The following is a 25,967-nucleotide window of genomic DNA, read 5'->3' as shown; positions in this document are numbered from 1 at the left end:
GTGAAGTGAGAGAGGGAAACAGAAAACTGAGAAGACTGAAAGGGGATCCAGAGAGTTGAGATAGCCCAGGGAGTCGGGAGTCCAAAAGGATGATGATGATGATGATCCAGTAAGTCCAGCAACCAAAAGACTGAGGGCTAAGAAGAAGAAAGTTGAAGGCCGAGAAAAGAAAGTGAGTTGAGGTGCAAAAAATGTTAGGGGCCCAAAAGGCTTAGGGCTCAGAAGGTTGAGGGTCCGCGTCTGGTCGAAAGCCCAGAAGATTCGGGACTAAATAGCCTTAAGCTCCAAAAATTTGAAGGCCTTGGAATAGCTGAGGATCCATGAGTTTGAGGACCTGAGAAATTTGAGAGCCTTGAGGGTTGAGGAACAAGAAGCTGAGGGCGGCCCAGAAGGCTGATGACCTAAAAGACTGAGGACCCAAAGGGTTTTAGGGGTCCAGAGGACTAAGACTCAAAAAGGATAAGGACCCGTAAGCTTGAGAGTCCTAAAAAGCTCAGAACCCAGAAACTCGAGGGTTCTAGAAGTTGAGAACGCAGAAGCTTGAGGGTCCAAAAAGTTAAGAACGCAGAAACTTGAGGGTCCAGTAAGTTGAGAACGCAGAAGCTTGAGGGTCCTATAAATTGAGAACGCAGAAACTTAAGGGTCCTAAAAGTTGAGAACCCAAAAGCTTGAGGATCCTAAAAATTGAGAACCAAGAAGCTTGAGGGTCAAAAAATTAAGAGCCCAGAAGCTTGAGGGTCCAAAAAGTTGAGAACCCAGAAGCTTGAGGGTACAAAAAGTTGAGAACCCAGAAGCTTGAGGGTCCTAAAAGTTGAGGGTTCAAAAAGTTGAGAACCCAGAAGCTTGAGGGTCCTAAAAGTTGAGAACCCAGACACATGAGCGCCCAGAAGGTTGAGGAACAAGAAGGTTGAACATCCAGCGATGAATTCGAAGTTCTTCCAGCTTGCTCTGGCCTTGACAATGATGCTTGACGAAATAGGTGGGTCACTGAAGCAGGAGGGTCACTGAAACAGGTGGGTCACTGAAACAGGTGGGTCACTGAAACAGGAGGATCTCTGAAACAGGTGGGTCACTGAAGCAGGGGGGTCACTGAAACAGGTGGGTCACTGAAACAGGAAGGTCACTGAAGCAGGTGAGTCACTGAAACAGGAGGGTCAATGAAGCAGTTGGGTCTATACAGCAGGTGGGTCTATACAGCAGGTGGGTCACTGAAGTAGGTGGATCACTGAAACAGGAGGGTCACTGAAGCAGGTGGGTCTATGAAGCAGGTGGGTCTATGAAACAAGAAGGTCACTGAAACAGAGATGGTTACTGAAGCAGGTGGGTCACTGAAGCAGGTGGGTCTATGAAACAATAAGGTCACTGAAACAGAGAGGGTTACTGTTGAAGGTAAGTCACTTACACAGTTCCGTCACTGAGGCGGATGTCACGTCCCTACTACAGGTAGGTGACTTTTACAGGTGGGGGCAACTCTTACAAGGAGTTACAGTCACGAGTGGTTCACTGTACGGAAGAACTGGAACGTTTGGGGGTCACTGAAAACAACTGAATGACGAAAGGCAACACATATGCCATTAATAAGTAGGCCAATTCAGATGGCTGGGTTCAATAAGTAATCTTTATAACCCTCAGACCCTGTGCGTATGGCACACTCACAGTCAGCCGCCAAAGACGAACCATACTGTATACGGCATATTAGCTGTCAGTGTTTACACTACGAACGTAAGGCATGCGTGAGAGTGCGAAGGGAGGAGAATAAGCGGTTCATGATGACAATGGGTTAGCACGAAGGGTATGTGAAGCCACCATGGCTCTTCAATGTTGAAGGACGGGATGAAGTGGGAGGTAGTTTAAGGTAGTTGCTGAGGGTCGGGGTGGGTTGGAGTGAGGGGGGGGGTCGTCGGCTGGGTGGAGAATCTGTTATCGTTTGTGGATAACGTGGATTGAATGGCTGAGTCCATAGAGACGCTACAGAACTGGTGATAGAGTTTGAGAGAGTGTGCGAGAAAAAAAATAGCAAGTTGAAGTTCATGTGAACAAAAGTAGGGGCGGTGAGGAGCAACAGAGACTGAATCAAAAAGAAATTAAGTGTGAGCTCGAATGTGGAGGACTTGGAAGATATGCAGGGGACCTGAAGGATGTGGAGCGATCATGATAGCGGATGGAACCATGAGAGCTAAAGTGAACCATAAGGTGGAAGAAGGAGCAAAGGTCCTGAGTTAGTTAAGGAGGTTGCGAAAGGAGAGGTCGCTAGTGCTCTGTGAGGCTAAGAATGGGTATGTCTAGAAGTACAGTAGTGTCCACGGTGTTGTGTTGATTCTAAGGCTTGGACCTGATTGTGAGGGTACAGGAAGAGAATGGATGTGCTGGAACTGAAATGCCTGGGGGACGATGCGTGTCGTATAATGGGTTCATCATGTCAGATATAACATTGTCATGTGTATGTGTGGTAGAGTGTACAGTCTGACGGAGATAACCAACAAGGATGCACTGGTATAGTTCGGTATTCAGAGAGGATGGGTGAAGCGAGGCTGACAAAGAGGATGATACCTTGTGCCAGATGCAGGGCGAGCAAAGGGATGGAGAGAGAGACAGAGGAGCAAATGGATGGATGGAGGGAAGGATGCTTTGGGGTACCGGGTCCTGATTATTCAGGAGAGTGAGAGGCGTGCATTACAACTTGGAACTATGTGATATAGCAGAGGTGACGTGGTCTTAATGGCCTAAACCAGGGGGCCTCAGTGTGGTTGAAGTTTCCCATTCTGGTGTGTAATACGTTTCCAGATAACTGAACTGCCGGGTCAAAGGGCTATTCACCCCAAATCAGAGGTGAGAATTTTAAGAACTGGATGACTGTTGTTCGCAAGGAAACCCGTTGTAAAGTCTGCTCATTCTTCGTCCGAAGTGTTTTTGGGTAAATCATTTCAGAGATATTGAGTGAACCGACTCTTCATTTAAGCAACCCCCGGTCATCAACGTCACCCCAATGATCGGGAAAGAATAAAGACACTTGATTCCTACGCTTCCTCCAAGAGAGCTTATGAATATTTGAGCATAGCCTGACCATGTATGAGATCGCTGTCACACACACACACACACACACACACACACAAGGCAAGGCTGTATTGTCCATGCACTGAGCACCAGGATTCTGAGCAGCTCACTCAGTAGTGCTCAGGCAGGTGCTGAGAATGTACCTGCAATAACTTCTTTGATATTTGTACACGTGTGTTGTTGATTGATTTCTTTTTTTCTTTTTTTTTGAGCACGACGGTACGACCCTTGAGCACGACGGTACGACTCTTGAGCACGACGGTACGACCCTTGAGTAGAACGATACGAACCCTTGAGTACAATGGCACGACCCTTGAGCACGACGGTATGACCCTTGATTACAACTGTACGACCCTTGAGTACAACGGTATGACCCTTGAGTACGACGGTACGACCATCTGAGAACGACGGTACGACCCTTGAGCACGACGATACGACCCTTGAGTATGATAATCTCTCCTTTGACTCGACCCTTCAAGGTTGACCACCACACACCACACGTCACCACACACTACACATACCTCACCCTAAACCCTACCTCACACTCTACATCACAACACACCACACACTCCCACACACCACATACTGCTACACACACTCCCACGCATTACATACTGCAACACACACTCCCACACACTACATACTGCTACACACACTACCACACACTACATGCTGCTACACACACTCCCACAAACTACATACTGCTACACACACTCCCACACACTACATACTGCTACACACACTACCACACACTACATACTTCTACACACACTACATACTTCTACACACACTCCCACACACTACATACTGCTACACACACTCCCACACACTCCCGCACACTACGTAATGCTACACACACTACATAAGGCAACACACACTACATACTGCTACACACACTCCCACACACTACATACTGCTACACACACTCCCACACACTACATACTGCTACAAACACTACCACACACTACATACTGCTACACACACTCCCACACACTACATACTGCAACACACACTACCACACACTACATACTGCTACACACACTACCACACACTACATACTGCTACACACACTACCACACACTACATACTGCTACACACACTACCACACACTACATACTGCTACACACACTACCACACACTACATACTGCTACACACACTCCCACGCACTACATACTGCTACACACACTACATACTGCTACACACACTACCACACACTACGCACCACAACGTATAACACTAGCACACATGGCACGGAGCAGGTGACGGACGGGGTATCGAAATGACATAAATCATTCTTTGACGTACGCGACAATGCTCGGCTTAATACGTTTTCTATTCTTGTAATTTCGAGAAAATGGCGACTTCAAATGTCGCTAATTTACACAGAGATATTTCAATAAATTACCCGAGACCTGGAAATCCTGAATCGAGGCTGTCCTTCGAAGCGCATATTCGGGAGTGTCTCTATTGGGGTGTCTGTTTGCGTTCCTGTGTGGGAGATGGAGAGAGTAATGTACTTATTAGCACATCCTTCGTCATCCAACTTGCAATGATCCTTGTGTACAGTACGGGGGGAGAGAGAGAGAGAGAGAGTTTTAAATTGGAAGGACCCTCAGCTCATCATCTCTTGAACTTTCAACTTGTGTGTGCAGTTCACGCACACAATATCATCACTCAATTTATTCTATTCATCCGCCAATTTGATGCTGTGAATATCCTTCTTTGAATATTATTTCCTTTTTGACAATATTTTCTATTTATCCCCCACTTTGATACTGTCAATGTCCTTCCTTATATATTATTTTCTTTTTGACAATATTTTCTATTTATCCCCCACTTTGATACAGTCAATGTCCTTCCTTAGATATTATTTTTTCTTTTTGACAATATTTTCTCTTCATCCCCCACTTTGATACTGTGAATATCCTTCCTTAGATATTATTTTCTTTTTGACAATATTTTCTCTTCATCCCCCACTTTGATACTGTGAATGTACTACTTTAAATATTATTTTCTGTTTGACAATATTTTTCCTGGATTTCATGTCATGTCGTCTGGTGACTCTATCCCTACGTCTTATGACTATCTATTTATTGCTGAAGTCATCCAGTTGGTTTCAAAACTTTAGACAAAAGAAAAGAAAAGAGTTGTAGTTGCCTTTGACTGATAAGACGCAAACCATTCAGAGATATTGAGTGAACCGACTCTTCATTTAAGCAACCCCCGGTCAGTCATCAACGTCACCCCAATGATCGGGAAAGAATAAAGACACTTGATTCCTACGCTTCCTCCAAGAGAGCTTATGAATATTTGAGCATAGCCTGACCATGTATGAGATCGCTGTCTCACACACACACACACACACACACACAAGGCAAGGCTGTATTGTCCATGCACTGAGCACCAGGATTCTGAGCAGCTCACCCAGTAGTGCTCAGGCAGGTGCTGAGAATGTACCAGCAATAACTTCTTAGGTGTTCGTACACATATGAACTGGGTATTGATTTTCTTTTTGAGCACGACGGTACGACCCTTGAGTACGACGGTACGACCCTTGAGTACGACGTACGACTCTTGACTACGACGTACGACACTTGAGTACGACGGTAGAACCCTTCAGTACGACGGTATGACCCTTGAGTACGACGATACGACACTTGAGTACGACGTACGACACTTGAGTACGACGGTAGAACCCTTCAGTACGACAGTATGACCCTTGAGTACGACGGTATGACCCTTGAGTACGAAGGTACGACCCTTGAGCACGACGGTAGAACCCTTGAGTACAACGGTACGACCCTTGAGCACGATGGTATGACCCTTGAGCACGATGATCCGACCCTTGAGTACGAAGGTCCGACCCTTAAGCACGACGGTAGGACCCTTGAGTACGACGGTACGATCCTTGAGTACGACGGTACGACCCTTGAGCACGACGTTAGGACCCTTGAGTACAACGGTACGACTCTTGAGTACGACGGTACGACCCTTGAGCACGACGGTACGACCCTTGAGCACGACGGTACGACAGAGTGGCTGGTCTGGATTTTCAAATTTCTGCTAATGGCTCCCCAGTTTACCAGCTCCAGGTCCATACAGTGCTAAAGGCGATGATTTATACCCTCAAGTCTTTTTCAGAATAAGCGTCTCTCTTTTATCACAAAGGGAATCATTCTAATTTTTCAAATTCTACAGAATATGGCAACATTACTGACGTTCGATTTCAGTACTTAGTCTCTCGTACCCGGACACTTCTTTTATTTACGTTTAGCTGCCACAGTGACATATTATATTCAAGAGATATTTACGAAATTATGGGTTGGTCTTTCTTCTTGTCCCCAGACAGAATATACGTATATAGAATATTCTCTCCTACTGTCTGGTCACCTTGGCCAGCACGCAGTACTGCCAATTTACTGAGAAAAACTTTCCATTGTTCCATCTATATTCGCACCCCTGTATAGAAATCTACATCATAAACGTCTTCACTGGCATTATACTATTTACTTGAAATGTATTCTGGTTCAATATACTTTACGTAAAAATCGCTACTTAACATCTAATTTAGCGAATGTGGCAATATTCTTCGTATTCGATTTAATATATCTCTGGTCTTCTCGCCCTCACTGATATTTTTAGCGCAGTGTCCACCGTAAGCAACTATATTTGATAACTGTTTCACTTGTAGGGGTCCTTGCTTAACACTTCTGCTTCCCCAGAGGTTACGTGGTGCCTTGCTGGTGTCCCAGTTGGCTGTGTGTGTGTGTGTGTGTGTGTGTGTATGACTCTACAGGGAGGGATTTTCACACTCGTGGAGCCCAACCAATTGAGCTCTCTCTATTATCATACCACATTTCAAGCTTTTATATACCGTCGACATTCACGATTTCTTCATTCAAGTTGTTTTTTTTCATACTTGATCGCCGTTTCCCCGCGTTAGCGGGGCTGCATCAGGGACAGGCGAAGAAAGTCCGCTTCCGCGCACATTCATTCTCAAGCTATCATGTGAAATGTACCAAAACTAAAGCTCCCTATCCACACCTAGGCTCCACAGACCTTTCCATGGTTTAATCCGGACGTTTCACATGCCCTGGTTCACTCCATTGACGGCACGTCGACCCCAATATACCACATCGGTCCAATTTATTACGTGCACGCCTCTCACCCTCCTGCATGTCCAGGCTCCAATCCCCCCACATCTTTTACACTCCATCCTTCCACCTCCAATCTGGTTTCCCCGTTTTCCTTGTTCCCTCCACCTCTGACACTTACATCCTCTCTGTCAACCTCGCCTCATTCACTCTTTCCATATGTCCAAACCATTTCAGCGCACCCTCTTCTGCTCTCCCATCCACACAATTTCCAATTACCACACATCTCTCTTACCCTTGGACACTACTTACTCGATCACCGACGACACCAGTTCCGAATCCTCGTCCACAGTTGATAGACATGCCAGACAGGCCTCAGAAACAACGAGAAAGAGAAAGAAAGCATGCCAGGGTTCGAGTCCCAGTGGAGCACCAGAGAGGTCAAAAGTTACTTGATTCAAATCACTTGTTTCAAAAGTCATATTCCGCCAATTTATGGCTCACTATTGATAAAAACAATTTGTGGAATGATTAGGTGATCAACTAGAGAAGGCGGAGGAAAGAGACTTTACATGGAGTGTGCATGTCTGGAACTTTAGCTGTGCCCTCTGAATGTATCATGAGGCATTAAAATATTGGATAGAATTCGTAAAGGGCTCATAAGTGGGGCGCATGCCAACTCAGTCTAATGTAAGCAAGATATCAAAAGAAAAGGTCTGAACCACCAAGGGCTGGTGCTGCTACTACTACTACTAACTACTACTCTCTCTCTCTCTCTCTCTCTCTCTCTCTCTCTCTCTCTCTCTCTCTCTCTCTCTCTCTCTCTCTCTCTCTCTCTCTCTTCTCTGTCATCGAAGGGAATGTCATGAGATAGACAAGAGACTGGAGAGAGAGAGAGAGAGAGAGAGAGAGAGAGAGAGAGAGTTACACGGTCATTGGTTCTGCAACCGTTCGTCCGTCAATAACGTAAACAATCTCTCTCTCTCTCTCTCTCTCTCTCTCTCTCTCTCTCTCTCTCTCTCTCTCTCTCTCTCTCTCTCTCTACCCTCCACCCCCCCCTCCCTCCTGGCGCGCGCGACCAACAACGCACAAAAGGATTCCTCATACGTCACTGCCCCCCCCCCCCCTCGCGTCGTCGTAATAACGATGATACGTCACTGGGATCCGACCACTTGGTGCACAAAGGTGTTGCTGTTGCCCGGTCGCAGGGAGTTACGTCCATGTCGCAGTCTTCTTGGCGACGGAGGGTGGGAGGATTATCGGCTTTAGTTAGAAGCCAGCAACGGGGGTTAATGTGCCAGACTGGTTACCAAGTGTGTTTGTCCGCAATAAGAACAAAAATAGACTTTCCTAGCGTGTGTTATGTGTGTGTGTGTGTGTGTGTGTGTGTGTGTGTGTGTGTGTGTGTGTGTGTGGTGTGTGTGTGTGTGTGTGTGTGTGTGTGTGTGTGTGTGAAGGGGACGCGCGCCCGGGCGAGGATATATATATATATATATATATATATATATATATATATATATATATATATGGAGAAAAACTGGAGGAAGTGAAGTGTTTTAGATATCTGGGAGTGGATCTGGCAGCGGATGGAACCATGGAAGCGGAAGTGGATCATAGGGTGGGGGAGGGGGCGAAAATTCTGGGAGCCTTGAAGAATGTGTGGAAGTCGAGAACATTATCTCGGAAAGCAAAAATGGGTATGTTTGAAGGAATAGTGGTTCCAACAATGTTGTATGGTTGCGAGGCGTGGACTATGGATAGAGTTGTGCGCAGGAGGATGGATGTGCTGGAAATGAGATGTTTGAGGACAATGTGTGGTGTGAGGTGGTTTGATCGAGTAAGTAACGTAAGGGTAAGAGAGATGTGTAGAAATAGAAAGAGCGTGGTTGAGAGAGCAGAAGAGGGTGTTTTGAAATGGTTTGGTCACATGGAGAGAATGAGTGAGGAAAGATTGACCAAGAGGATATATGTGTCGGAGGTGGAGGGAACGAGGAGAAGAGGGAGACCAAATTGGAGGTGGAAAGATGGAGTGAAAAAGATTTTGTGTGATCGGGGCCTGAACATGCAGGAGGGTGAAAGGAGGGCAAGGAATAGAGTGAATTGGAGCGATGTGGTATACCGGGGTTGACGTGCTGTCAGTGGATTGAATCAAGGCATGTGAAGCGTCTGGGGTAAACCATCGAAAGCTGTGTAGGTATGTATATTTGCGTGTGTGGCCGTATGTATATACATGTGTATGGGGATGGGTTGGGCCATTTCTTTCGTCTGTTTCCTTGCGCTACCTCGCAAACGCGGGAGACAGCGACAAAAAAAAAAAAAAAAATATATATATATATATATATATATATATATAAAGCAGCGGTAGCAGTAGTAGTAGCAACAGTGTAAATGGATTCCAACATTAATAGCCACAAGGTAATGCACTTTAAGCCAGCTAGGAATATAAACTACGAATACGCAAACTTTGCCCAGCCGTTACTGGAAGAAACAAAAGAGAAATAAAAATATAAGTGCGATCATCAGGAATGATTTGATGTACTCAAAGACTATTCTAAGCTGTATATACGAAGAAGGTCACGCTTCAAAGCTAAGAATCGAAGGCTTGAGAAAGTGTTGAATTTTGAATAGAGCATACAATTCTATTTATAACTCTCTGGTTATGCCTCCCTTTGAAATGCCCTGCTCAGCTCTAGCGGCTACGAAGATGAAACGCGTGGACCAATGCAGAGAAGAGCATCCAAACCTAATTCGGTTGACATAGAAATAGAGACATAGAGACTTAGAAACGTAAGATCATTCTCCCTAATAGATAAAATCGCAAACTCTGAGATCTCTCGTAAAAAAAAAAGAAAGTTGACCAAATACTAAATGATTTCGGCAAGATATCGTAGGATCTATACTTTTTTATTTTCCTCTAGACAGAGATGCAATGACCCGGTACGGAACATTTTGATGATAAAGAGAAGGAAGAGGGAAGGTGTAGTGACACCCCGTGGCCAAATGTGTCTCATCTCCACAAAGATCGTACGCTGACATAAGCTACCATCAGACGCCATGAGTCTGACGACCAATAAACCCCTTCATATCATGGCTACGTCAACACTTCACAGATATATCTGTAATCGGTACGATATATCGGTTATCGGTAAATAATCTGGCTTCAGTGATCTATTGGTTATCTTTGAAATGATCTTGTTTCTATGATATATCTGTTATCGGTAAATGATCTTGCTTCAATGATATGTCTGTTATCGGTAATTAATCTTGCTTCGTTGATATATCTGTTATCGGTAAGTAATCTTGCTTCAATGATGTGTGTTATCGGTAAATGATCTTGCTGCAGTGATATACCTGTTATCGGTAAATAATCTTGCTTCAGTGATTTATCCGTCATCGGTAAATAATCTTGCTTCAATGATATATCTGCTATCGGTAAATAATCTTGCTTCAGTGATATATGTTATCGGTAAATAGTCTTGCTTCAGTGATATCTCTGTAATCGGTAAGTAATCTTGCCTCAATGATATATCTGCTATCGGTAAATAATCTTGCTTCAGTGATATATGTTATCGGTAAATAGTCTTGCTTCAGTAATATCTCTGTCACTGGTAAGTAATCTTGCCTCAATGATATATCTGCTATCGGTAAATAATCTTGCTTCAATGATATATATCATCGGTAAATAATCTTGCTTCAAGGGGACACATTTGAACCCATCTTCCTTTTCCTCAAGAGTCCAGCTTCAGTGCAGCCGTTTATGAAACGAAGCTCTTTCCTTTTTTCTTTTCTATTCACACTTTCCTATAAAGTGTCCATTGCTCTATACTCTTCCCCGTAACAGAGGGTTTTTCCTCATTATCTTTATCCCCCTTTTGCTGGCAGTTGAGCCGGAGGGAGAGGTGGGAGGGGAGAATTGATCACATCCTTTACGGTCCTGTCTCTCGCACAGTTCAGATCTAGCGAGATGTATAGAGCGTCAGGATCTCCTGTTATCTTGTCCTTCACATGCCCTCCTGCAGCTGGGACGTGATACATGCTGACTGCTGATGTCCCTCCTGTGGGGGGGTGTGCTTTGCTGTCGCTGAGAGCCAGCAGGACCTACGGGAACTAGGAGGCGTAGGTAGACTGGAAGGTCTTGACTGGGGTGAGGTGACCAGGAGGTGGTGACTGGGTGGGATAGACTGGAGGAAATCCTGATTAGGATATGGTGATTGCCAGGGATGATAAACTCCCCACCCCCACCGGATTACACCCCCACCTTCCTGAGTGATTGGACGCACCCATTCACATGGGTCTCCTCCCTGCAGATGCAGACGAGGAGGTGCTGGCGGAGGAGAGAGTGAGGGTGTTCAGCCTCCAGCGAGGCGTGTGGACGGTGCCTACCGACGATGTGTTCTTACGGTACACCTTACCCAAGGACGTGCCTCCCGTCTTCCGCCTCTCCGCCTGCTACAGGATCAGGTACGAGAGCGACGTAAGACGCCCCTCACCCCCCACAGGCACACAGCAACGATGATGTTGGTACGTTCTCAGCTCAGAAGCTTAGAAGAAAACACACGCAGAGAGAGAGAGAGAGAGAGAGAGAGAGAGAGAGAGAGAGAGAGAGAGAGAGAGAGAGAGAGAGAGAGAGAGAGAGAGAGAGAGAGAGAGAGAGAGAGAATACACATACATACATAAGGTACACAAAAAAATAAACATACATGCAAATACACCCACACATGGTAGGACGCCATTTGGTAAACATGTATTTCAACTGACTTTTATTTCTCTCTTGTGTCTCCCCTGATGATGTGATTATTACACGAAAGTGCACTTGGGAACTTATCGTGTTTCATTTTCCCCGTGGACTCATAGGAATATATATATATATATATATATATATATATATATATATATATATATATATATATATATATATATATATATATATATATATATATATATATATATATATCAATACGGACGCCCACAGGCTGCTGAATATATAACTAGGTGGCTCGATGAAGAAAATGACAGAAACCTTTGCTTCTAAAGAGGGTTAGTTTACTCCCATCGACCTGTGCAACAGACGCAGTTCCTCGGCGCATACGCGTGTGGCATTTTGATCACCCCGTCCTTGAGGAAAGCTGCCTCCGGGCGGAGGAGGGAGCAATGTTAGCCTGGCATATACGAGTCCTGGGCGGGAGGGATGGATGGTGGCCTCGTCCACTGCCGTCTAACCTTTCGATAGCTGGAGCAAATACAAAGATGATCAACAAAGACATGAATCCTTTCACTCAGAAATAAGACGAGCGAAGGAATTCGTAGCGTGTGTGATGGGAGGAACACCTTGGGCGAGGACAGAGAAAGTATTACCATAATATATACGTAATAGGAGATGCCATATCACACATGCTTGGTAAGAGCGAAAGTTTCTGAGAGACGAGGGGGGAGGCCAGAGTAAACATGATTTAACACATCGACAAAAGACGTTACGTGTAAACCAAGAAATATCGCTCAAAGACATGTAACCTGAATCTTACTTAGCTCCTTGAGCACGACGTAATGACCCTTGAGCACGACGTAACGACACCTAGACACGACGCAACGACCCTTGAGCACGACGTAACGACTCTTGAGCATGACGTCACGACCCTTCATCACGACGGTACAACCCTTGAGCACGACGGCACGACCCATGAGCACGACGTCACGACCCTTCATCACGACGGTGCGACCCTTGAGCACGACGACACGACACCCTTGGCTCTAGACGACCTAGCTATCCCCATGAGCAGCCAAAACGTCTAATCAGTCCAGTCTGTGGTTTGTCGTCGGTCGATTAAGTACGAGTGGGGCTCGTTTGTGAGGGGCCCAAGTGGGTCCAGGTGGGCCTAAGAACCCGATGAGTCGTCCTTTGAATATGGATGGGGTAAGGAGGAGGGCTCGAGGGAAACTCTAGACCCCTCAAGGAAATGCACCTCGTCTTGGAGAAACCAGTGTTAGACTAGCAATCACTAGACGATTTTCGCCAATGGACCACCGACCATCTCATCATGCCGATAGACGGGCTAGGTTTTAATCCCATACTGGGAAGAAGAAACACTCCCTAACCCCAGAATGACAACAAACCGATCGATCTTATGATACAGCTCAGCCAGCCAGTCAGTCAGCCAGTCAGTTAGCCAGTCAGCCCCGCTCCAATTGCTGGCGGCATCGAGAAAGGGAAGGTGGTGCGTCGAATTGAGACATTCAATGTGGCTATCGGCCAGCCAGCCAACCAACCCATCAACCAAGCAGGTAAGCGAGCACGCAGGCAGGTAGGTAGGTAGGTAGGTAGACAACAGCGCCTCGTACTCGTGATGTAAGTTGACGAAGCGACCCGTGACACACGGAGTAACGAAGAATGTTTTCGCATCGGGTAATGATGGTGTCGACGTCACACAACGCATGATGATCTTGAACGCCAGAGAATTTCCAACGAACGACGGTGATCCGTTTTCTGAGGCATTTCATCCTCACCAACAACATCCCGTTTTCTAAGAAAAATAAAAAAGATGTTTACGTTGACGGAAATGTTTCATTTCATGTAATGTTTTTCCATTTTCCCTAACAATGTCTCATTCCCCCCCCCCCCCCCATCAGCAACAGCAACGTCCCGTTTTCTACAATAACATCATGTTTTCTTCTTTTTTTTTTCACCAACAACAATGTCCCATTGTCTACTACAACATTACTTTCCCCCCCAACAACAATGTCCCATTTTCTACGATAATATTACTTGTCCCTCAACAACAACGTCCCATCTACAACAACATTTCATTTTCCCTCCATCAACATCCCATTTTCTACAACAACATTCCATTTCTCCCCCAACAACGTCCCATTTTCTAAAACAACATATCAAACCCTGTTCTACAATAACACCTCATCTTCTTCCCCCCCCCCCCATATCAATGCCCCATTTTCTACAACATCTCATTTTTCCCCTCACATCAACATCCCATTTTCTACAACCTCCCAATACTTACACAACAATTTCGTTTTCTACAGGTTCGAGGCCTTCTCGAAAGCCTTCGACGTCCATATCTCGTACAAGGCGAGCAACAGCAATGCTGACCCGTTCTATTTCGGTTAGTGTATCGCTGTAGTTTGTTATTGTATTAGCCCTAGTGTATCGTTGTAGTCTTGTTATTGTATTAGCCCTATTGTATCGCTGTAGTTTGTTGTTGTATTAGCCCTAGTGTATGCGCTTTTAGTGTATTAGCGACTGTATTGAATTGAATGAACTGGGTTTTTTTGTCATATGGTAATATATTAGCCTTAATATGCTTAATCTTTATTTTTATTTTTTACTTCTACAGTATAATGTATTAGTTTTCATTTATTTATTCATCTCTTTTCATTTTTTAACTTTGTGCTGGTAATGTACTGGTTTTTGATGTAAGTGTCATGTAATTAGTCTTAATGTGCTGAGGGTAGGGTGGGGTGTGGGGATCGGGTCGTACTGACTGACCCAATGGTCGTACCTTCGTGCTCTCAGGGTCGTACCGTCGTACTCAAGGGATCCGAATCCACAAACATCAATGTCTTTTGTTTTGTGTGTGTGTGTGTGTGTGTGTGTGTGTGTGTGTGTGTGTGTGTGTTTCCCCGCTTCGGATGTTCGCTCCAGCTGGTCACCATCCTCCTCTCTCTCTCCCCGCAGGCAACACCGGGGAACACTTTGATTCCTGGTTCGATAACCAGGAGCAGCGCGGCTTACCTCCCTGGGACATCCACCCTGAGGTGTGGCGCCACGTCTGCCACGTCTTCAGTTACAACGCCTACACCCTCTACTGGGAGGGCCAGGTGAGGCTACACCCTCTACTAGGAGGGCCAGGTGAGGCTACACCCTCTACTAGGAGGGCCAGGTGAGGCTACACCCTCTACTGGAAGGTTTAGGTGAGGCTACACCCTCTACTAGGAGGGCCAGGTGAGGCTACACCCTCTACTGGGAGGGCCAGGTGAGGCTACACCCTCTACTGGGAGGGCCAGGTGAGGCTACACCCTCTACTAGGAGGGCCAGGTGAGGCTACACCCTCTACTAGGAGGGCCAGGTGAGGCTACACCCTCTACTGGTAGGGTTAGGTGAGGCTACACCCTCTACTGGGAGGGCCAGGTGAGGCTACATCCTCTACTGGAAGGTTTAGGTGAGGCTACCACCCTCTACTAGGAGGGCCAGGTGAGGCTACACCCTCTACTGGAAGGTTTAGGTGAGGCTACACCCTCTACTGGGAGGGCCAGGTGAGGCTACACCCTCTACTAGGAGGGCCAGGTGAGGCTACACCCTCTACTGGGAGGGCCAGGTGAGGCTACACCCTCTACTAGGAGGGCCAGGTGAGGCTACACCCTCTACTAGGAGGGCCAGGTGAGGCTACACCCTCTACTGGTAGGGTTAGGTGAGGCTACACCCTCTACTGGGAGGGCCAGGTGAGGCTACACCCTCTACTGGGAGGGCCAGGTGAGGCTACACCCTCTACTGGGAGGGCCAGGTGAGGCTACACCCTCTACTGGGAGGGCCAGGTGAGGCTACCACCCTCTATTGGGAGGGTTAGGTGAGGTTACACCCTCTACTGGAAGGTTTAGGTGAGGCTACACCCTCTACTGGGAGGGCCAGGTGAGGCTACACCCTCTACTGGGAGGGCCAGGTGAGGTTACACCCTCTACTGGAAGGTTTAGGTGAGGCTACACCCTCTACTGGGAGGGCTAGGTGAGGCTACACCCTCTACTAGGAGGGCCAGGTGAGGTTACACCCTCTACTGGAAGGTTTAGGTGAGGCTACACCCTCTACTGGGAGGGCCAGGTGAGGCTACACCCTCTACTGGGAGGGTTAGGTGAGGCTACATCCTCTGCTGGGAGGGCCAGGTGAGGCTACACCCTCTACTGGGACGGTTAGGTGAGGCTACACCCTCTACTAGGACGGTTAGGTGAGGCTACACCCTCTACTGGGAGGGTTAGGTGAGGCTACACCCTCTACTGGGAGGGCTAGGTGAGGCTACACCCTCTACTAGGAGGGCCAGGTGAGGTTACACCCTCTACTGGAAGGTTTAGGTGAGGCTACACCCTCTACTGGGAGGGCCAGGTGAGGCTACACCCTCTACTGGGAGGGTTAGGTGAGGCTACATCCTCTACTGGGAGGGCCAGGTGAGGCTACACCCTCTACTGGGACGGTTAGGTGAGGCTACACCCTCCACTGGGAGGGTTAGGTGAGGCTACACCCTCTACTGGGACGGTTAGGTGAGGCTACACCCTCTACTGGGAGGGTTAGGTGAGGCTACATCCTCTACTAGGAGGGCCAGGTGAGGCTACACCCTCTACTGGGACGGTTAGGTGAGGCTACACCCTCTACTGGGAGGGTTAGGTGAGGCTACACCCTCTACTGGGACGGTTAGGTGAGGCTACACCCTCTACTGGGACGGTTAGGTGAGGCTACACCCTCTACTGGGAGGGTTAGGTGAGGCTACACCCTCTACTGGGAGGGTTAGGTGAGGCTACATCCTCTACTGGGAGGGTTAGGTGAGGCTACATCCTCTACTAGGAGGGCCAGGTGAGGCTACACCCTTTACTGGGAGGGTTAGGTGAGGCTACACCCTCTACTAGCAGGAGTAGCTGAGGTTTTTCACCTTTTGAATTCCTCTTTATGAACGTTTCCGAACGTTCTCTGGGGGTTGTGTTGGATTATGACGATCAAGTGAATCTCTGGGGTTTGGTTTGACATTGCTCCCATGGGGTTCCATGGGGGTATATCACAATCACAAGATATTCTCTATGGCGATTAATATGCCACAATAATCAAGAGATTACTTTAAAGTCTCTATGATTGTTTAAAAAAGGCCCTTCGAGTCTTTATAGCACCATGGCTCTTGCTAGATCCTTCAAGACTGTCTTAAATCCTCCTTATAGATAGCGGCGCCAGCGTTATACAGTCTTCTGTCTCCCCAACAGATGGTGTTCAGGGGTCCGCTCAAGGGGTCGTGGCCCTGCCAAATGAACGGCACCCTGGTGTTCGGGCAGGAGCAAGACAGCTTAGGAGGATCTTTCGATCGACACCAGGTTAGTAACATGGAACTCACGTTGAGAAATAATGCATCTGGTCCCTTCCCTAGGGTACAGGGGGAATGCGACCCAGCTATATATCTCCCCCACGGGTTGCAGGAGGAGGAGGAGGAGGAGGAAGAGGAGGAGGAAGAGGAGGGTAAGAGAGGCAGGGACAAGGAGAGGTGAGGGGGAATCCTGTGTCTCTCGTGTATTGAAGTAGAGACGGTAGCCGAGGGATGTGGTTCCGTCTTTCGTCGGAGTCTCACTCGTATTATTCCTCGCGTCTCGCTCAGACGGAAATGGTAATAATGATAATAATGATAATAATAATAATAATAATAATAATAATAATAATAATAATAATAATAATAATAATAACAATAATATCAATAATAATAATGATAATAATAATAATAATAATAATAATAATAATAATAATAATAATAATGATAATGATAACAATAATAATAATAATAATAATAATAATAATAATAATCCCTGGGGATAGGGGAGAAAGAATACTTCCCACGTATTCCCTGCGTGTCGTAGAAGGCGACTAAAAGGGGAGGGAGCGGGGGGCTGGAAATCCTCCCCTCTCGTTTTTTTTTTTTAATTTTCCAAAAGAAGGAACAGAGAATTGGGCCAGGTGAGGGTATTCCCTCAAGGCCCAGTCCTCTGTTCTTAACGCTACCTCGCTAATGCGGGAAATGGCGAATAGTTTGAAAGAAAGAAAAAAAAAATAATAATAATAATAATTGATAACTAGATAAACCAAAACTGTCCAGTGTACAATTTTATGCACTGTAGATCTATTCCCCGACTTGAGTCAGCTGTAAGCATTGTCCAGTTTCTTCCTTTGAAGTCTCATCATTTCTTTCCGAAGCCTCACGAACATACACTTGGAACTGTCCAACCGAACTAGGAATGTAGGTGTCACTATCCCCCACAGCAGGCACAAGTAATGGTTAGCCTTACCCAAGTTCCAAGACAGTGACGTGAACACACAAGCATTGATTTAAACAGTTGACATTCATGTTCACAGTATATTTCCTTATTCATCAGCTCATTCCTGCAGATTCCGGGTAGCGGGATGAATAATGAAAAACACCTTCAGTGCATGCGACTTGTAAACCTTTTGTGAGTCAAATATTCAGACGGAGATATTATCATACGCCTAAATAAACACGCAGCCACACACACACACACACACACACACACACACAGAGTCGTTTGAGAAACAAAGTCGCTTAACATGTGAAATCATCTCTTTTCTAAATGTCTCTCGTTGAAGATAAATCTAGCGTTCATATATCTCTAGTGTCAGAGATATATCTATTGTATACTCACATGGTAGTCATGGGGTTGGACTTCGGTAGATAGGATGACTGGTGGTTGACTGACCCTAAACAAAGAGTTGCGATTGAGGGTCAAGCCTCAAAATGGTCAAACGTAACAAGTGGTGTGCCATAGGGATCAGTCTCGAGACCAGTTTTGTTTCTCAAGTCTATTGATGATATTCATAATGAGCTGCATTGTAAGGTTTCAAAATCCGCTGATGAAACTCATTTTGGAAGGTAATCTGCAAATGAATTTCAACTACTACAGCTTCAAAGTGACGAAGACAAATTGATGGGCTGGGACCGAAGGTGGTGAATGAATTCTAAAGTCGAGAACCGTTAAGTTTTACATATAGGTAACAAAAAACGAAAATGTAATCTAATGTCTGAATCTTCCTGAACTGAAAAAGGTGAATGAGGGAAAAGTACTGGGGTGTAATGATCTCTGATGACCTAAAACCAAGTAAGCAGTGCACAGTGAACAAAATTCTTGGATTCATAGGCCTACTAGGGCCTTTGAATTTAAGTTGTGGGAAATCATCCTTACCTTTTAAACAATACATGGGTTAGGCCCCCATCCTGAATATAGTGATCAATTTTGGTCACCTTTCCTAGAAAAGGTATAGGCAGAATGAAGACGAGTGCCTCTCGAGCTGCCAAAATGATTTCACGACTGAGAAGCAAATCCTATGTGAGCTGAGTGAATGACTTGAATGTATCTAAAGCTTAGGAAAGGGAAGGTTATGGCCTGATCTAATACAAGTATTCAGAATGATCAAAGGCTAAGATAGTCTTGATCTATCGAGTTACTTAAGGCTTGATACGTCTGATTTCACTCACAGTAATGGATACAAACTCGTGAGCAAATTCTTTTACCTTGAATGAGGCGAAGAACCTTTTCTTGAACAGAAATTTATATTCAGATATTCCCTGCAAACTCTATATTGACAAAGCATATTCATACTATAATAACTTGACAAGCCCTAAGCAACCGCCCGTCCTTCCAACACAATCTCAAACTCCACCTCACAAGTCATACTCTCATAGGAAACTACGCTCCCCAGACACGTTCGGGTTACACTTTCTCGCCCACGTTCTCTGGACGCCACCAATGTCTCTGAGACTACAAACACTGATTCAACATATCACAAGACCCCAAACGCCTGAACTTTCCCCTTTGGGAACAGTGAGCCCCCTAGTACTCAACTGCTACTGCGCTCTCTCGCCGCTGACCACAGACTCGAAGATGCAGGAGACTGATGAAAGAGGTCCTGCATCTATACAACTGACATTGTCATTTATCATCATTACCTCCTTGCAGGTGTTTCGGGGAGACCTGACGCAGGTCTCCCTCTGGAACCAGGAACTGACGGCGGCACAGGTGCGCGCCATGGCAGCGTGTCTAGACCCGGGACGAGGGAACGTCTTCTCCACAGACACCGCTGACCTGGAGGTTGTGGGCGCTCAGGACTCCTGGCAGGATCTTTCGACCCTCTGTCAGTAGGTATCCTGCGGGGAACGGCCAAACCTTGTGGTAGGGAGGTCATTAAAAAAGGGTTGACCGTCCTTCACTCCTATAACAGGTCCTGTGGTGGGTTTTATCACTGTTTAGTATATCCTGTTTGTTTCTGCTAACGGGAAGGGAACTTTATACATCTGTTGCTTCACCTTGTAGTATCGTTTTTATCTCTTAGCATCATAGGTCTTCTTATGACTATACATAACAAGTATTCATCGTTCATCGTCAGCGAATTTCTGTCTTGCAATCTCCAACACTCTCTTTGTTTCTTCTTCTTCTTTTCTTTATTCTTCTTCTTCTTCTTCTGCGGAAACGTACAAAATGCACGTATACAAATGAAACAAAAACTTATTTAAGCCTGCAACACTCCATCAGGCACACGATAACCAATAGCATATGCTAAATGTAACAAAGCAAGACATACATATCCCTCATTCGCTTTTTGGTGTTTCGATCATCCATTATCTTTCTGGGTAATCGTCTTTATTAACTCTATCATTGCAGTGCATTTGAGGAAAGATAGTCTGATAATATCTGTAAGGTAGATTAAGGTCATACTATTTTCCAGCTTGTTGCAAAAATGCTCATCACTTAGCAACGCTGGTTTACCCTTCAGCCTCGACCCTTTCCTCCTCTACCTCACCTTTTCATCTTCCCTACAGGAGACATCAGCACAACGTGGTGTTCCCCGAGGAGCGTAACCTGCAGGAATCCCGTGGTCTGTGTCACCGCCTGAACGCCAGCCTGGTCGTCCCGGCCTCTGACTTCGACAATGAGAGACTCAGGACTCACCTTGCTCTCTTCGAGGACGTCTGCGTCCCCACGGCGTCCTGGAAACTCTGGCTGGGCATCACCGACGAACTGGAGGACGGTGTTTGGAGAGACTTCGACACCAGCGAGCGAGTGGGTTACCTCCACTTCTCGCCAGTGAATGCCGGGTCGTCCTACATCTGTGCCTCTATGAAGGCCGACGGTTTCTGGGATGGAGACCGATGCACCAGCAAGCGGTGCGCCGCGTGCCACCTGGAGAGGACGGATTTCCTGTACCTTCGAGGCCTGTGCTTCGACAGCGAGTTCCACATGAGATTCCGAGTGCAGGATTACATCAATGGACGTCCCTTCTTTCGTGGGTATTACAATCTGGTCATCTCGTGGGATGACGAAAGCAGCAGATGGTTGCTCGTCGACACAGTGACGAATGGGACGCTGATGTCGGCCTCGATCATAGGCAGGGAGAACTACCCGATCGGGAAGCATCACTGGACGGTGGTGAGGGAGCTGTGTGGGAGACCAGAGGGGAGGGAGGTCCTCCTCAGCCTGGCCCCTTGTGCCGACCACCTCTTCACCTGCAACTCTGGCGACTGCATCGAGCAGCACCTGCGCTGCGACTTCCGTTACGACTGCGAGGACGGCAGCGACGAGGTCGACTGCAGCATTATAGAGGTGGTGGACGAGCTGCAGAGAGACCTTCCGCCACCGGGACCGCAAGAATCTGCCCTCGAACTGGTCCCTTCCTTAACCCTCACTCGCATCGCTGAGGTGGACGACATCAACATGGCCATCACCCTCGAGTTCTGGCTGAGCCTCACCTGGATCGACAACAGACTCAAGCTCAGGCACCTGAACGAGAAGAAGAAAGACACCATCTTGAGTGAGGTCGACGCACAGAAGGTGTGGCAACCCCGGTACCAACTCGTCAACCTTGATGGTGGACAGAAGGAACTGCTTAGCAATAACTTGATGGTCAGGTCAGCCAACAACGCCACCACGCCTCACTTCAACAGTGTTGATATGGGTAAGTTGAGTCATGTCACTCTGGCAGATACTTCAGAAGTGTTGACACGAATGAGCTGTGTTTGCTGGACGAGTCAACTCGTTCTACAATATACTCAATCTCTTATCATGTCTATTTAATTCCACTAATGATACTAGACAGGGCCAAACATATTCAATTAAAGAACTCAATCTCTTATCATGTCTATTTAATTCCACTAATGCTACTAGACATGGCCAAACATATTCAATTAAAGAACTCAGGGAAATTATATTGTCCCGTATGTGCTCAAAATAATTTCATGTGTCCAGTATATTTTTCTTTGACCATTATTTTTTTTTTTTTTTGCTTATTGGAAATTCATTAGTATGTTTCTGTGTCTATTTTTTTTAATCATGTTCATTATCTCGTTTCATGTCCATGATATTTTTGTATCTCTATATATCATATATCCATTCTTTCTTTTTTTTTCTATCATCACAGCAAATATCAGAATCGTTAGAAGTCTATGTTCATACTGAAAACAAAAGTGGAACCAGCAACACTACTTAATACCCTTTGGAACGCCTCAACCCTACAAATGAGCTTTCCTAGGCTCCTCAAAATGCTAAGAAAATTAACAAATAAATTATGAGTGAAATAACCATGACTGAGCCCGATGTACGTCTTTGTGTTTGACTACAGGACACCTTAAAGTGCTTCAAGAAACGTCTCGATTATTAACCTGAAATAAGAGTTCCGTGACGTGCGTGTTTCCTTAAGTAGACGCTCAACTGTTTGTGGTTGTTTTTCAGTGTTATCGTGTGACCAACATTAGTCGAGTATATTGCCGCTTTGGTACTTGTAATTGCTACAAAAATCATGCTCCCGCCTGTTTTTTCTTTTCTCTTTTTTTTTGTCACATCTTTCCATATCAATCATCTTGTTACGTACAAGATACTTTTTTTTTTGTGCCATCTTTAATCTTTAATTCTTTTGCTCGTCCATTCCGTTTTCGCAAGATCATGTTTTTTTTTTTTTTTTTTTTTTTCGACCCCCATATTCTGTTCTCGGCAATGTTTCAAAGTTTCATTCATGTGGTTGATCTTTCTTTACCGTTTTCGTTATGAGAGAGAGAGAGAGAGAGAGAGAGAGAGAGAGAGAGAGAGAGAGAGAGAGAGAGAGAGAGAGAGAGAGAGAGAGAGAGAGAGAGAGAATTTGCTCAATAGCTTCAGGAGTTTCATCATATTTCTTCTGTTCTTTGTTTTGTCCTTTATATCCGTCTGCTTGCTCGTTGCGTCTTCTACAGCTTCCCCATTATCTCCGGAAGTGGCCATATTAGGATATTTGTGCATACATTTTGTTACCGTGACTCGCTTGTACCCGCTGTGTTTTCATTCAGTTTTCTGTGTGTCCAGCATGACACTTTATTTCATTATCATTTTGTATACGCTTGTGTTAGAAAATTTCTTCTTTTTTTTTTCCCCCCCGAGTCCCGTATGTGCTCAAAATAATTTCATGTGTCCAGTATATTTTTCTTTGACCATTATTTTTTTTTTTTTTTGCTTATTGTAAATTCATTAGTATGTTTCTGTGTCTATTTGTTTTAATCATGTTCATTATCTCGTTTCATGTACATGATATCTTTGTATCTCTATATATCATATATCCATTATTGTGCTCAGTACACAACAAATATACGTACTTCAATTGTTAAATTGTATGTTAACGAAGGAATGGGATGGATCCTTCTCATAGTTTAACGACTGTTTGCCTCGTTTACATAAGTATTTTCGATGTGGGAGAAAATGTTCACATAAATTGGTGATTCACAATTTGGCGTTTTTTAAGTCTTTCTTATACTTTTCTACTGATGTCATGAAATATCTAAAACAGCATCTAATCTCACTAAATGATTCGTTCATTTGTTTAAATCATGTACTCTTATCTTAGGATAATTACACTAGATAAAAGCGTTGTTTATAGCAGACGAAAGATTAAGACATTTCTTAATTTTGACATGATTACATAGAATTTGATTCTTAGTCTCACAGAATGAAACTTATCATACGTTTTCTCTGTTTCCCGTTCTCTTTTTCTTCCCACAGATCCGGTGTATCTTGGCTATTATACGTTTTCTTTCTCTGTTTCCCGTTCTCTTTTTCTCCCACAGATCCGGTATACCTCGGGGCGGCCAATAAGATCTCCCTCAACCAGCGGTACATAGCCAGGGTCACTTGTTACTTTGAGCTTTACGCCTACCCGTTCGACAGCCAGGTCTGCAGCATCGACATCGACCTCCCTCCAGCGTATGAAGACTACGTGAGGCTCTCGGTGGAAGAAGGGTCCACGACCTACACGGGACCCAGGGTGCTCTCGAAGTACACAGTCACTTCGGTCAAGTTCAGCGAGTCGTCCGGCGGGAGCCAGATGAGCATAGAGTTGGAGCTGAGCCGTCGCCAAGGGATGGTCGTGTTAAGCAACTTCCTGCCCTCGGCCATGCTCCTGGTCGTGAGTTGGGCGACGCTCTTCCTCAAACTGGAGGAACTGAATGTCCGTGCCATCATGTCACTCACCACGCTCCTCGTCCTCTACACACTCTTCTCAAACATGTCCCGCTCCCTGCCGTCGACGGCCGCCATCAAACTCATCGACATCTGGTTCTTTTTCATCATCTTCGTCCTCTTCATCAACATCATGATACATGTGTTCCTGGGCAAGCCTCAGCCGGCGCCGAAGACCAACAAAATAGCCTCAGGACCTCATGTGACCGTCATGTCTGGGGTCTACCAAGAGGTCTCGACTCCCATCAAGTTCCTCCACAAGTACAGGCTGGTGGGACTCCCGACACTTGTTCTCGTGTTCAATCTCTACTTTTGGATCGCTGTGTTAATGAGTTGATGATCGGATGCTGAATGTATTACGGATGAGAGCCTATCCTTTGACAGAGGAACTGTTAAAAACTGGGACAACATTTGAGATCGTATGTCGTAAAGTGTGTACGCTCGTTGTTGATACGAAGGACCAATACGATTTGAGGAAGTTTTGATTCGACAACCGCATCTTCACTTCACTTTCAACGAACGTGTTTTCCACTACATCCCCGACACACGCATCTTCACTTCGCCTTCGACAAGGGTATCTACGCCACACCCTTGGCATCACTGGCCTTTGCCATGACTCTTACGAGAGGTCAAGGAACAGGGCATGACGGTGACCCTCTTTGATTGGGTCAAAGCCTAAGATTAGGATGCAAGAAAGAAGAAAAAACAAGAAACTTATCAAAAACAATTTCTCTCTCTCTCTCTCTCTCTCTCTCTCTCTCTCTCTCTCTCTCTCTCTCTCTCTCTCTCTCTCTCTCTCTCTCTTCCTCTATCTATATATCTATCTCCTTAACTGGGGAGAAACGTATTTAGAATATATCTGAAAGTATTAAGAAGCTACGAAAGATAACTTTATTGTCTGAGATAAGGGAGAAATACAGACAAGGAGAAAATGGGAAGGAAAAAGAAATTAAGAGATGGATGCGAATATATATATATATATATATATATATATATATATATATATATATATATATATATATATATATATATATATATATATATATACATACAAAGATAAGAAAACGGTTGACCTAAAAGATTATGAAAGATAATAACATTTTTGATGACTATAAGACAGAAAGACAATGGCATATTATAAGTGCGCATACAAGAATCTTCCCTGATGTATTTACATCATAGAGTTGGCAATAGTCGGCTGTCTTCTGTTCAATAAGATATCTATATCTCACATAAGGTGTTTGTATCAGCAAGTATTCCTGTAAGCAGAATACATTTCCCATTACCTTTTATATCAACAATGACGCCTATTCGCTTCTATCACCTGTACATCAAATGATATTCTCATCAACTTTCGTCTTACCATTATTATGTACACTCGCCTTTGTTTTGAAGTGGTTTGGGCACATGGAGAGAATGAGTGAGGAGGGATTGACCGAGAGGATATATGTGTCGGAGGTGGAGGGAACGAGGAGAAGAGGGAGACCAAATTGGAGGTGGAAGGATGGAGTGAAGGAGGTTTTGTGTGGTCGGGGCCTGAACATGCAGGAGGGTGAAAGGAGGGCAAGGAATAGAGTGAATTGGAGCGA

At 45.4% G+C, this 25,967-nt stretch overlaps 2 protein-coding genes across 3 annotated transcripts in view; one reads left to right on the top strand and one right to left on the bottom strand.

The window, feature by feature from the left end:
- LOC139755919 (uncharacterized) overlaps positions 1-25,967 on the bottom strand; it is a 46,633-nt gene that overhangs the window by 14,532 nt on the left and 6,134 nt on the right. The window lies entirely within an intron of this gene.
- On the top strand, positions 5-25,253 carry LOC139755783 (uncharacterized). The gene is made up of 8 exons (XM_071674405.1): positions 5-979; positions 11,457-11,610; positions 14,182-14,261; positions 14,834-14,976; positions 17,113-17,220; positions 19,864-20,042; positions 20,724-21,856; positions 23,988-25,253. Exons 1-8 carry the CDS (start codon positions 922-924, stop codon positions 24,713-24,715), a joined length of 2,583 nt encoding a protein of 860 aa, XP_071530506.1. The 5' UTR covers positions 5-921; the 3' UTR covers positions 24,716-25,253.

Source organism: Panulirus ornatus, chromosome 20 (genome assembly GCF_036320965.1).
Source record: "Panulirus ornatus isolate Po-2019 chromosome 20, ASM3632096v1, whole genome shotgun sequence".
Taxonomy (NCBI): domain Eukaryota; kingdom Metazoa; phylum Arthropoda; class Malacostraca; order Decapoda; family Palinuridae; genus Panulirus; species Panulirus ornatus.
Note: the sequence above shows the minus strand (reverse complement) of the source record. Positions and strands in the feature narration are given on the sequence as shown.